General features: G+C 42.5%; 1 protein-coding gene across 3 annotated transcripts in view; it reads right to left on the bottom strand.

Annotated features, from left to right (window-relative positions):
- Window positions 1-13,696, bottom strand: part of HADH (hydroxyacyl-CoA dehydrogenase) — a 46,031-nt gene continuing 32,335 nt past the window's right edge. For all 3 annotated transcript variants that reach the window (XM_072939197.1, XM_031690672.2, XM_072939190.1), the window contains exons 6-8: window positions 11,787-11,859; window positions 1,801-1,917; window positions 1-790 (exon numbers count right to left, since the gene is read on the bottom strand). In XM_072939197.1, the coding sequence (XP_072795298.1) occupies window positions 672-790; window positions 1,801-1,917; window positions 11,787-11,859 (309 nt within the window). In that variant the 3' untranslated portion in view covers window positions 1-671. The remainder of the gene's footprint in view (window positions 791-1,800; window positions 1,918-11,786; window positions 11,860-13,696) is intronic.

Here is a 13,696-nt window from a genome sequence, read left to right on the forward strand (position 1 = left end):
TTATTTAAAATTATACATATGTTTATTTCAATTCAAATTTTTACAGATTGAAAGACTACATTTTATTAATTTGCAGCAATGATTTCTCATGGAAAAAAACAGACAGACAGACGATAATTATTCCGATTTCAGATGTGAATGAAACTTATTCCGGCAAACCCAGCACGTGGAGATATCCCCACCAACCCAGCAGCAGTGTTTTGGTGATGAGTTGAATCAAGACATGACACCTTACATCGCCGTGCTCAGGATGTAGGGTAAGGCTCGAAACTGCAGGCGGCAAATGTTCTCGAAAAGGCGAGATGCTGGTGCTACCTGCGCAGCCCTTCACAGACACACCATGACGTGTCACTCACTCGTGACATTCCCGTGTGGCAATGATGGACACAGGTTCGAAAGAAATGTTTGCTCCAAGGCACCGAGGGTGTACATAAAGCTTTTCAGAAAATACACAGAAATAGACTACAAAGGGAATTAGTTCTCAATGGAGGAATCAGCTACTACTGTTACTAGGGTAAATAATTAGTTCAGATAGATTACAATCAAAATGCATATCGAATAGATGGTGCTGTGTGAGGGAACGTCTGACCAAAGAACATTCCCGTGGGCACTTGGGGAGCTGCTGGTACATGCTTATGGGGGCTTCTTCCCGGAGCCAGAGAAGCTGAGCATCATTTGTATTTGTAATATCCTTCTCCAGTCTTCTTGCCAAGCTTATTCTCTGCCACCAGCTTATTCATGGATGGGCTGGGCTGAAACAAGGGGTTCTTGGAATCCATTTCATGCCACCCTATTGAGAGGAGAGGAGAGGGCTCAGGATGAAGTTCTGGGTTTATTCTGCATCTCAGCATCCCTAGGACAAGTCTGGAGGCAGAGTTCAGGGGAGAAGGGTCCTTTCTCTGATGTGGGAGAGCCTCACAGGCCTGGAGCCACTCTGGCCCAAATGGCAGAGGCAGAAGAAAGGCTGCACATGAGCCCAGAAGTAGGTGTGCTCCCACAGGCCACGCTGCTCAAGGCTTGGCTCTACCACGGCTCTCCTGTTCAGCCAATCCCTTCATGGAAACTGCTGCTGCCAAAGATTCAGGTACACAAACAGAACCCCTTAATCTGGAGGCTGGACCTATTAGTGGCACAGTGAGATGACTTCCAGACATGTTAAAGATCTGAATTTGCTGCTACTGGTATTTCGCATCCTCATGAAATCCAAAAGTTCATGCTTCAATTAGAACCCTCCTCGCTCCTCCCAAGTACATGAGTATTCTGTGTTGAGACTTGGTAGTATGAGCTACATTCAACTTCAGTACCCCAATTTTGGTTAATAGTTTTAACCCTGTCTTCAAAACCACAACAGTAGAATGACTGTACCTCTTTAAATGGCTGTGTACCTTGAAGGCAGTGGTTACACTAATCAGCCTATGGGACAGAATGACTGGGTACCAATGTCAATCTCCTGGCCCTGATATTGTACTACAGTCATTATATAAGAAGGAACCATCGGGGGAAATGAAGTAAAGGGGAACATGGGCCCTGTCTATGCTGTATTTGAAACTTCCTGTGAATCTATAATTATTTCAAAATGAAAAGTTTAAAAAAAAAAAGTTGCTTTGTGAGACCAGGCAGCCACATTTTTCCTTCTGTCATTTGTTAACTTGACTCTTTAAGCTGGTGGGGCAAGACTTTGGAAGGTCTACTAAGACTCTTAATAATTTGTTTTAAATAGGCATTATCATTTAATCCATAATTGAGAGAGACCACCTCAACTCAGTTAAAGACAGACAACAGAGAATTCCAACCCCTTACCGTCCAAGATGAATTTCGTAGTATCCAGCCCAACATAATCGAGAAGCTCGAATGGGCCCATGGGGTAGCCAGCGCCCAGCTTCATAGCAGTGTCGATGTCCTCCTTGGACGCGTCACCTGCGGAGAAGAGGGCAGCACTAAGCCACACCGTCCTTCCCAAGGTCCTCCCTGTCACGCGTCGGTCCCTGAATCACTAGAGTTTTACATATTTGCACATTCAAAAACCATCTGGAGTCAGGATTTCTGGCTTGGATATGATTCTGTCTCGGGAACATGCCAAATAGGTCACAAGGTTCTCCAAGCTATCCCACAAAGTGACTGTGTGAGGTGGATTCCAGAGCGCTGCTGCCTTGCTCACGGAGAGAGGCCCCAGCGGCCGGGGACACCGCTTACTTCCAGCGGAGCGGGATTCTCCAACTCTGGAATAATTTATTAAAATACCCTTTAAAGCGACAGCATATTTTTGATGGATAAATAGACCTTTTTTTTAAAAAAAAAAAAAAGAAAAGAACTAAGCTTTGTATTTTCTGTGTATTGTATGTATATTTTTCTTTTCCAGCTTTTTTGTTTTACAAGTAATGAGTATTCCCTCTGGAATCACATGCACATAAACCCTTTGGTTAAGATGATGTTTAAAGAAAGCCCAAACCTGACTTAGAATGGCCATGCAAGTTTGAAAGTGTCCTGAGTAGACTAAGACAAGAGCCTGTGTACTTTTTCTTTGGAATTTTATGAAATCCTTCAGATACTGTCCTTGGGCTACAGAGGTTTTTACAGAGAACAACTTGTCCCCTTTCTCCAAAATCAGGAATGGGAATAGCCTGTAACAAGCGGTTATCTAGAATTTTGTTCCAAAGCATAAAGAAATAGTCAATTACATCAAAGCTTGGGAAAAAAAAGGAAAAAAATGATAAAGTACTTGAGAGGATTTCATACTTATTATTTCAGATTTTCAGGCACAAGGAACAAGAACTGCTGAAACATCCATAAAGACTATTTTTAAAAGCACACGAAGTCCTAAGTAATGCCAAAGGATTCAAGACAGTTCAAGGTGATTAGAAAGCAATCAGTTACTCCTTATGGGTGACACTATCAGTACTCCACTGGTGAGTCAGCCAGAGGATCCTGAGAACCATGATTTGAGTTTCAGGCCATAAGAGAGCAAAAGTGATCACATACGCATTAGCTTTATCAGGTGGCCTCATTCATTCATTCAACTTGAATTTATACCCGTTACGTACCAGGCACCACAGACTCAGAATGAGACAAAAACAAGACAAGCACTCAAGTGTTCATGATATAACAGGAGAATTCAGATGAGTAAACCAAAAATGTCATCAGAACAAGTCCTCAAGAATCACGAAGATTCACACAGCCGTGTGGGCAAAGATGGAGAGATTTACTCACACTGCCATGACTCAACCAAAACCACCACCCAGGCCCAGGTCCTGATGGTCCTGAAGAGAATCCCAAGGGAAGAGAGGGCAGGGAAGGGCATTCTGTGCAGCGGGAACAGCATGTGCAAAGGCAAGAATGAGAAAGAACACAGGAGCCGATAAGTGGATTCTGCTGAAAGGACTTCATTAGACTCCGGGGCTTCTATGGTGTTGGGGCCAAGGTGCTGGGATGACAACCCAGCGAGCACCCCTAGCTCAGCAACAGCTGCTCTGTGCCCGGTGCCCTGTCCTCAGCACCTGTAGACCTTCACTCAGTGTCACCTCCCAGAGCCTCCCCTCCTCTCTGCACATGAACTAGCAACTGTCTGGACTCCAGGCTAGGACTCCTGCCATCCCCTAGACTATTTATCTTTCTCAGGGATTACTGGTCACAAGCTAACATGTTATATGTTGGTTCATTCACTACGGGCTGTCTCCCTTCATTAGAATATAGGCTCCCTGAGGACAGAAATCTCAAGCATAATGGTTCCAACTTACCTAAAGCCATTTAATCAAATCAATATTCAAGACAGAGAATAAACCCTAGAGTCAAGACTGTCATTCCGAATTCAGAGAATCACTTGACTATTTTATTTCAAAAAATTATATGAAGACATAGCATATCATAGAAAAAAAAATCTGAACAGTTTTACCAAGTCAGCACAATCCTAAAAATTCTATTCTGAGTAATACAAAGCAAAAGAGGCAAAAAGAAAAGACAGAAGTAAAATATAGATAGGTGTGCCATGTAAGAGTTAAATGTGATATCATGTTTTAGACCAATAATTCCTAACCTTTAGAGTCAAGCACTTCACTGAGAATCTGACACCTTCTCCAGAGAAAATGTACATAGACACAAAATTCTGCATCAACCTTAGGAGGCTCATGGGACAACACCCCACCCCACCCCCCAGCTAAGAACCCCTAACTCTAGACAACAAAGAAAGGTGTCCTCAGTGAACTCCCAGCTCTTCTGCATGCCTGGGAACCTGGAAACTGCCTCAACAGGCCTCTTTTGCTGGCTCATCGGCACCACCTACCGACCATTCTTGGCATTAAAAACAAACAAGAGTCACAGCAACAGAGATCAGAGCCACAGTGCAGGCACCATTCCTTTATTCATGAGCAGCTACCTAACACCCGTCCTACACGAGCATTCTGTGGCGTATAAAGATGAGGACCCAAATATGCCACAGAAAACAGGACAGGAGGAGAATAGAGGCACATGCCACGCATCAGGGAGGAGAGTGGCACGTGTGCCAAGGGAGAGACAAAGTGCACAGTTAGGACAACACAGGCTATGCCCAGCCTAGAGCACTGGGGCCACTCTGGCGGGACCTTGTGAGAAAGGCAGGAGAAAGATATGCGGTGATGATGGGAGGGGTGACGGGTGAGGAGGAAGAAGGCTCCCCGGCAATGGCACTGTGGTTGGCAGGACACAACAGAACCACTGCACATGTCTTGAGCAGGGGAGGGACAGCGTGGCAGGATGTCACATGGGGGCTGGGGCACAGGCTCGTGGCACTCCCATGCGGGACCACCACACTGCCAGAGCTGACCCTGACTTGCGTGAGTGCTGTCCGATGGGGGCAGCTGCCTGCTACCAGGCGCCAGCCCGCTCAAAGGTCTGCTCAAAGGAGAGAGTCCTGACCCTCAGGGACGAGGGTGATTGACCCCACCAATCAGGCCTCAGTTACAGGCGGGAAGATGTGAGCAACAGGAAGGATAGAAGCTGCAGGACCCTGGGGAAGGGGGCCTGACACAGGAGACAAGAGGCTCTCAGCACCGCAGAGCAGTGGTGTCAGATGGCAAACGCCGCTGTATCCCCCGGACAGCTAGCAGAAGCACCACTGGGGGCCTGTGCACTCTGGAAGCTGCTCAGCTGCCCAGGAGGCCTGAGTGGACGATGCTGGTGTTGGTTCTCTGCTCTAACACTCCACACATCCCTCTGACGAGCCTCTGCCACTCAGAGCAGCATCCTGCCAACCTGTCTGCATGGAGCAATCGCCCCAGGTGTATCAACAGTGTTTGTCATGGACCCAAATTCATGTGGAAATCCCACCCCCAATGAGATGGTATGAGGAGGTGGGCCTTTGGGAGGAATTAGGACTAGACAAGTCACAAGGGTGGAGCCCCCATAAATGGGATCAGAGCCCTTCTCAGAGTCACGAGAAAGCTGGTCTCCTCTCTCTGCTCTCCGTCCCGTGAAGACACAAAGAGAAGTCGGCAGTCAGTCTGCCACGAGAAGAAGGCTCGCACCAGAACCCGACCATGCTGGCACCCTGATGATGGACTGTAGCTTCCAGAGCTGTGAAAAATAAATTTCTGTCACTTACATGCCACCAAGTCTATACTATTATTTTGTTACAGCAACCCAAACTGACCAAGACAGTGCTGAACAGAGATGTTCTCCCCAGTGAGTTCAGAGAAGGCTGAGCTAACCAGTGTCCTCATGACACATCTGCTGCTGGCCCGTGGTCCCCACACCTAACTGTGCGGGGCAGGACAGCATGCACCATCTCCTCACCCTCCTGGACGACAGGACAGTTGAGGAGTCCTGTCTGGAAAAGACACAAGGTAATGTCAATTCCTTTGCTGCCAGAGGGAGCCTCACTAAAGGCAGGTTAACTGGTGCAGGGACTGGGGTGATAGGGAGGAATCACAAAAGTGACAAATTAACAGACACAGCAGACGAGAGAGGGATAATCCAAGATGGCTTCAGGTTTCACAGCAGAACAGATGCGTCTCAGAGCAGGCGAGTGGAGACAGGGTGGCAGGTGTGCATGTGAGCACACCCCTGTGCTGGCTGAATGAGGGCAGAAGCTTGAGGGGGCAGAAGGGACACAGTAAGAAGCCTGAGGGGTGACACCGGAATCCAGGCCACAGTGTGGCTCCCCGGGAAACAGCCCCCACCCAGACATGACACCCAGTGTCTGCAGAAGCAGATGTGCTGGCTCAAGGTCCTGAGAAGACTGTGGGGAAAAGGCCAAAGGAACGAGGAGTGACAGGGGGCTGAGGGCAGCACCAAGGGCAGATTAAGATCACTCCCCTGTGGGTCAGATCCCCTTCCCAGGTGTCTAGTGATGGTCAGGGTCAGAGAGACTCCATTTCTTTAGAAAGGGACCACTGCTGGAGGGAGAAAAGCAGAAGACAAGAAAATGGCTTTCAACGTACAAACTGATACATTGTGCATTTGAAAACATATCAAAGTGACAATATGTTTCACTGAGAAAAACACCATCAAGAGGTGAATCACCCACATGCTATTTCTAAAACATTACATTAAAGAAAAAAATCCCTGACTTTCAAAGTAGGACAAAACGCTTCATGCTGTCTTCGAGGTGTAATTAGGCATATTTGTTGATAGATAAACACAGAAGTGTTGGTTTGATCTTGGAGCAAAAGTGAGGCAAATGCCTCTATAAAACAGAGGAAAGTTTTAATATTTAAAGCAGATTTTGAGGAAGCAAATATGCTTTCATCTCTCTGGAAGAGCTGGTATAAATGTTCTGTTTTAAAAATGACATTCTCATACAATAATAGGAGGAGATTTTAACACCCCACTCACATAAATGGACAGATCTTCCAGACAGGAAATCAATCAGGCTACAGGGATCCTAAATGACACAGTAGAACAGTCAGATTTAATTGATATTTTCAGAATATTATATCCAAAAAACCCAGAGTATGCATTCTTTTCAAGTGCACAAGGAACATTCTCCAGAATAGATCACATACTCAGACACAAAACAAGCCTCAACAAATTTAAGATAGAAATTATTTCAAGCATCTTTTCTGACCACAATGGCAGGAAACTAGAAATCAACCACAGAAAGAGAACAAGAAAAAAATGATTAGATGATGACTAAACAACATGTTACTAAAAACCAAAAGGTCAAAGATGGAATCAAAGAAGAAATTAAAATATACCTTAAGACACATGACAATAAAAACTCAACCACACAAAATCTATGGGATGCAGCAAAAGCAAGTTCATAGTGATACAGGCCATCCTCAAAAAACAAAAACATATCAAATAAACAACCTAACCTACCACCTAAAAGAATCAGAAAAAGAAGAACAAACAAAAGCTAAAGTCAGCAGAAGGAAAGAAATAAAGATCAGAGGGGAATTAAGTAAAACAGAGATTTAAAAAATATCAGGAAAAAAACAATCAAATCAAGAACTGGTTTTTTGAAAGGGTAAACAAAATCGACAAACCTCTGGCCAGGTTCACCAAGAAGAAGAGAGAGGTCACAAACAAAACAAGAAATGAAAGAGGAGAAATAACAACTGATACCAAAGATACACAAAAAAAACATGAGAATAATATGAATAATTATATGCCAACAAGCTGGACAACCTAGAAGAAATGGACACGTTTCTAAAAACACACAGTCCACCAAAACTGAATCAAGAAGAAATAGATAATTTGAACAGACCAATCACTAGAAGTGAAATAGAATCCATTTAAAAACAAAATAAAAGTCCAGGACCAGATGGCTTCAGAGGGGAATTCTATCAAACATACAAAGAAGAACTCATATCGATCCTTCTCAAACTTTTCCAAAAGGCTGAACAGGACGAAACACTCCCATACTCATTCTATGATGCCACCATCACCCTGATACCAAAACCAAAGACACTCACTACCAAAAAAAAAAAAAAAAAAAAATCACAGGCCAGTATCTTTGATAAATATAGATGCAAAAATTCTCAACAAAATATTAGCAAACTGAGTCCAACAACACATGAAAAAGATCATACACTATGATCAAGCTGGATTTACCCCAGGGTCACAAGGATGGTTCAACATATGCAAATGTATGTGATACACCACATCAACAAAAGGACCAAAACTACATGATCATCTCAATAGATGCAGAAAAAGCATTTGATAAAACTCAACCTCCATTCATGATAAAAACTCTTACCAAAGTGGGTACAGAGGGAACATATCTCAACATAGCAAAAGCTATTTTTGACAAACCCACAGCCAACATAACATTCAACAGTGAAAAAGTGAAAGCCTTCCTGCTAAAATCTGGAAAAAGACAAGGAGGCCCACTCTCACCACTTCTATTCAACACAGTACTGGGAGTCCTAGCCACAGCACTCAAACAAAGAAAAGAAATAAAAGGGATCCAAACTCGAAGAAACAAAAATGTCATTATATGCCGATGACATGCTACTATACATAGAAAACCCTAAGAGCTCCACACAAAAACTACTAAAACTGATAAAAGAATTCAGCAAGGTAGCAGGATACAAGATTAATTTACAGAAATCTGTTGCATTTCTTTACACAAACAATGAAATACCAGAAAAGGAAGGTAAAGAAATAATCCCTTTTAAAATTGCCATCAAAAAACATAAAATAGTTAGGAAAAAGCCTGATCAAGGAGGTGAAAGACTTATACATTGAGAACTATAAAACACTGATAAAGAAAACTAAAGATGATTTAAGGAAATGAAAGATATCCCATGCTCTTGGGTTGGAAGAATTAATATTGTTAAAATGGCCATACTGTCCAAAGCAATCTACAGATTAAATGCAATCCCTACCAAATTACCCAGGACATTTTTCAAAGAACTAGAACAAATAATCCAAAAATTGTATGGAATCACAAAAGACCCAGAATTGCCAACGTAATACTGAAGAAGAACAAAACTGGAGGCATAACCCTCCCAGACTTATAGACAATACCATAGAACTACAGTAATCAAAACAGCATGGTATTGGCACAAAAACAGACATATGGATCAATGGACCAGAACAGAGAGCCCAGAAATAAACTTATACATCAATGATCAATTAACCTTCAACAAAGGAGGCAAGAATACACAATGGAGAAAAGAGTCTCTTCTTCAAGTGGTATTGGGAAAACTGGACAGCCACATGTAGATCAGTAAAGTTAGAACACTCCCTCACACCATACACAAAAATAAACTCAAAATGGCTTAAAGACTTAAATATAAGACAAGACACTATAACCCTCCTAGAAGAAAATATAGGCAAAATATCTTCTGACATAAATCTTAGCAATGTTCTCCTAGGGCAGACTACCCAGGCAATGGAAATAAAAGCAAAAATTAACAAATGGGACCTAATTAAATTTATAAGCTTTTGCACAGCAAAGGAAACCATAAGCAAAACAAAATGAAAAGCTATGTAATGGGAGAAAATATTTGCAAATGATGCAACTGACAAAGGTTTAATTTCCAGAAAATATAAACAGCTCTTACAACTCAATAACAACAACAACAAAAAATCCAATCAAAAAATGGGGAGAAGATCTAAACAGACATTTCTCCAATGAAGACATACAGATGGCCAATAGGCACATGAAAAGATGCTCAACATCTCTAATGATCAGAGAAATGTAAATCAAAACTACAATGAGGTATCACCTCACACCAGTCAGAATGCCATCATTCAAAAGTCTACAAATGATAAATGCTGGAGAGGGTTTGGAGAAAAGGGAACCCTCCTACACTGTTGGTAGGAATGCAGTTTGGTGCAGCCTTTGTGGAAAACAGTATGGAAATTCCTCAAAGGACTAAAAACAGACTTACCATATGACCCAACAATCCTATTCCTGGGCATATATCCAGAGGAAACCCTAATTCAAAGAGACACCTGCACCCCAATGTTCATAGCAACACTATTTACAATAGCCAAGACAAGGAAATAACCTAAATGTCCATCGAAATATGACTGGATAAATAAGTTGTGGTTTATTTATACACTGGAATACTACTCAGCCATAAAAAGTGATAAAATAATGCCATTTGCAGCAACATGGATGGCCCTGGAGAATGTGATCCTAAGTGAAGTAAGCCAGAAAGAGAAAGAAAAATACCATGAGCTCACTCATATGTGGAATCTAAAAAAAAAAAAAAAAAAAAAAGACAACTGAACTTACATATAAAACAGAAACAGACTCACAGACGTAGAATACAGATTTGTGGTTGCCAGGGAGGATGGGAGTGGGAAGGGATAAACTGGGAGTTCGAGATTTGCAGATACTGACTGGTATATATAAAACAGATAAACAAGTTTATATTATATAGCACAGGGAAATATATTCAATATCTTGTAGCAGCTTACAGTGAAAAAGAATCTGAAAATGAATATATGTATATGCATGTATACAAATGTGCTGTACACCAGGAATTGACACAACATTGTAAACTGACTAAACCTCAAAAACAAAACAAAACAAAACAAAACAAAACAAAACAAAACAAAAACCTACAATGAGGTATCACCTTACACCAGTTGGAATGGCCATCCTTAAAAAGTCATGGCCATCATTAATAAGTCCACAAACAATAAATGCTGGAGAGTGTGTGGAGAAAAGGGAACCCTCCTATACTGTTGGTGGGAATGTAATTTGGTGCAACCACTATGGAAAACAGTAATGATATTCCTTAAAAAACTAAAAATAGTTATCATATGATCCAGCAATCCCATTCCTGGGCATATATCTGGTGAAAACTCCAATTTGAAAAGATACATGCACCCCATGTTCATAGAAGCACTATTTACCAAGACATGTAAGCAACCTAAATTCCATCAACAGATGACTGGATAAAGAAGATACAGTAAACATATGCAATGGAATACTACTCAGCCATAAAAAGAATGAAATAACGCCATTTGCAGCAACATGGATGGACCTGCAGATTAATATACTAAGTAAATCAAAGAAAGACAAATAGCACATGATATCACTTATATGTGGAATCTAAAAAATGATACAAATGGACTTATTTATAAAACAGAAACAGACTCACAGACATAGAAAACAAACTTATGGTCACCAAAGGGGAAAGGGGGTGGGGGGATAAATTAGGAGTTTGGGATTAGCAGATACACACTACTATTTATATAAAATAGATAAACAACAAGGTCCTACTATATATAGCACAGGGCACTGTATTCAATAGCTTGTGATAACCTATAATGAAAAAGAATATAAAAAAGAATTTTATACACACACACACACACACACACACACACATAAATAACTGAATTACTATGCTGTACACCAGAAACTAACACAACACTGCAGATCAACTATACTTCAATAAAAAGAAAATAAAAAACAAAGATGACATTCTCAGGAGCAAGCATTTGTGAATGAAGTAACTGAAAATTACACTTGCTTTTCATCCAGTTCCATCTGTTTGTCTTTGAAGCAGAGCAGACATGAGTTACCTTTCCAGTGGTATGGTAGGGAAGTTAGGCAAGAGGATATATCCAGAGATCCAGAATATACCTCTGTGTTGGCCACATGACTGCTCTGACTGGGACTGTCATGGGGCATCCTAGAGTCTGCTCAGGGGCCTCAGACAATCCAGGGGCCCAGGAAACTCAGTGGAAAGGCACCAGACCCAGGGTCAGACTGATTCACAAAGTCAGAAAACAGAAGCCCCTTCCCTATTCCACATGGCCTGGCCCTTCTCACAGGACCTGCATGAGAACTCCCAGAGAACCTGCCAGGGCCGAGACCTGCTGCTCCCGGCCTGGCTCAGGACAGCTACCTCGTTCATACAGCCGGACTGCTTCCATGAGGTACGGCACCAGGAGACGGTTGACAATGAACCCAGGAGTGTCCTGTCAGAGGAGAGAGACAAAAAGAAGACAAGTGAATTTTCACTGAACTTTATCATTTTGTGAAGTCACCAGATTGCTCCTTCTAACCCTGGGTTGTTACCCACATTTATCTAGCGCTACATTTTCAAAGTACCAGCACAGCCTCACTTCTATCTTACATGACAATTTATCCAGCTACTCTAGTACCCCAGAACCCTCCACTGCAATGGGTCCCAAAATAAAGGCAGATCAAGCAAGGCAGAGGAGTCACTAAAAAGAGCACAGCTTTGAGGACAGGCAGATCTGGGCTCAAATTCTAACAGTCTCTGACTCTGTGTCACTCAGAAACTCAGTTTCATCATCTGTGAAATGGGAATAGTACAGTAACTTCTACCTCACAAGTTGTGAAGATAAACCAGGAAACCCATAAAATGCTGTGCATATAGCCCTCCACTTCTCTCCTTTCCCACACCCCTTTCAGGAGTCTAGAAAAAGTAACAATCCTCACAGGGGCACTACTTCCCGGCTTCAGGAGTTTCTCACGCTCCAGCAGCGGCACAGGATGGTTGAGCTGGGAACAGGTGCCGCGACAAACAAGCAGGTCTGGACAGACAAATGGCCTTTCACAGCTCACCACCCAAGGCCCTCTACCCTGGACGACCCCTGTACTGCACACTCTCTCGTCATTTCCCACCTCATTAAAATGCTTAGCCACCACTCCTGCAGGCCGGGTGTGGGCTCTGGAGTCTACCTACTGCTCTCTTTTGTTGTGAAGCCGATTTCCACTAAGGGGAGGCTCCTCTTTGAACATTCCCCGGTGATCCTCCTGCAGGCAGAACTCCTCACCCTGGCCCCAGGCCTCGTGTCCGTTTCTAACACACACTAGGCACTCCATCAACATCTGAATTAAAGACGACCAGCCTCCTGCCCTGCTCCTACAGCTGACCTGGCTGCATGCTGGAGCTGCAAGATCTGTACCTCCGCTCCTTCTGGACACAGTGAAACCTCCCCTACCCCCTCTCCCAGGAGTACAGAGACGCACAAAAGAGCTTTATCAGTTTAACCAAGACTATGTTACTACAACAATGTTGAGTTTACAACCAGGGCAAAAATGCTTTCTAACTTCAAAAAGTTTACTGTAGAAATTCGGGATAGGGTAGGATAGTGAAATATATGAAGCATATCATATACAAGGTTAGAAATCAGAAGGCAGTCCAGGAAAAATATTTTCTCCAATTATAATATATGGGTTTTTATATAGACAATTTCATCTACAGAAAGAGTTCATAGAACTCAACAAGGAAAAAGTGCTGAAACTCACAAAATATTTAAACTAACTAGTAATCAAAGAAATATTCATTAGAATGAAACAGCATGTTGCCAGTAAGATTACTGGTAGCAGGTTTTCCCCATTGTAACAGCCAGTGCTGCTGAGGATGCGGAGACAGATACCCTCATAACGCTGGAGGAATGGAGAGAGACACAGTCCTTTAATAGGGCAATTTAATTTTATGTAATTGTTCACCTTACATTTTTCATACACATTTATTTACTAAATATATTTTATCTCTGTACTTATCATATGCCACGAACTGTGTTGTTCGAAGTGCTTTACAAACATTAATTCATTTATTCTCATAATAACCCTATGAGACAAATACTAATATTATCTCTATGTGAGGTAGAGCACACGGAGGCACAGATAGGTTAAGTGCTTGCTCAAAGCAACATAGCTAATAAATGCCAGAGCCAAGATCTGAACCCAGGCAGGCTGGCTCCAGAGTCGCCTTCACTTTTCTATACCACACTCTCCTCATGAAGTCTTAGTATGACTCTGCGGCCAAAGACCATCTCTGCT

Source organism: Vicugna pacos, chromosome 2, assembly GCF_048564905.1.
Source record: "Vicugna pacos chromosome 2, VicPac4, whole genome shotgun sequence".
Classification (NCBI taxonomy): Eukaryota; Metazoa; Chordata; class Mammalia; order Artiodactyla; family Camelidae; genus Vicugna; species Vicugna pacos.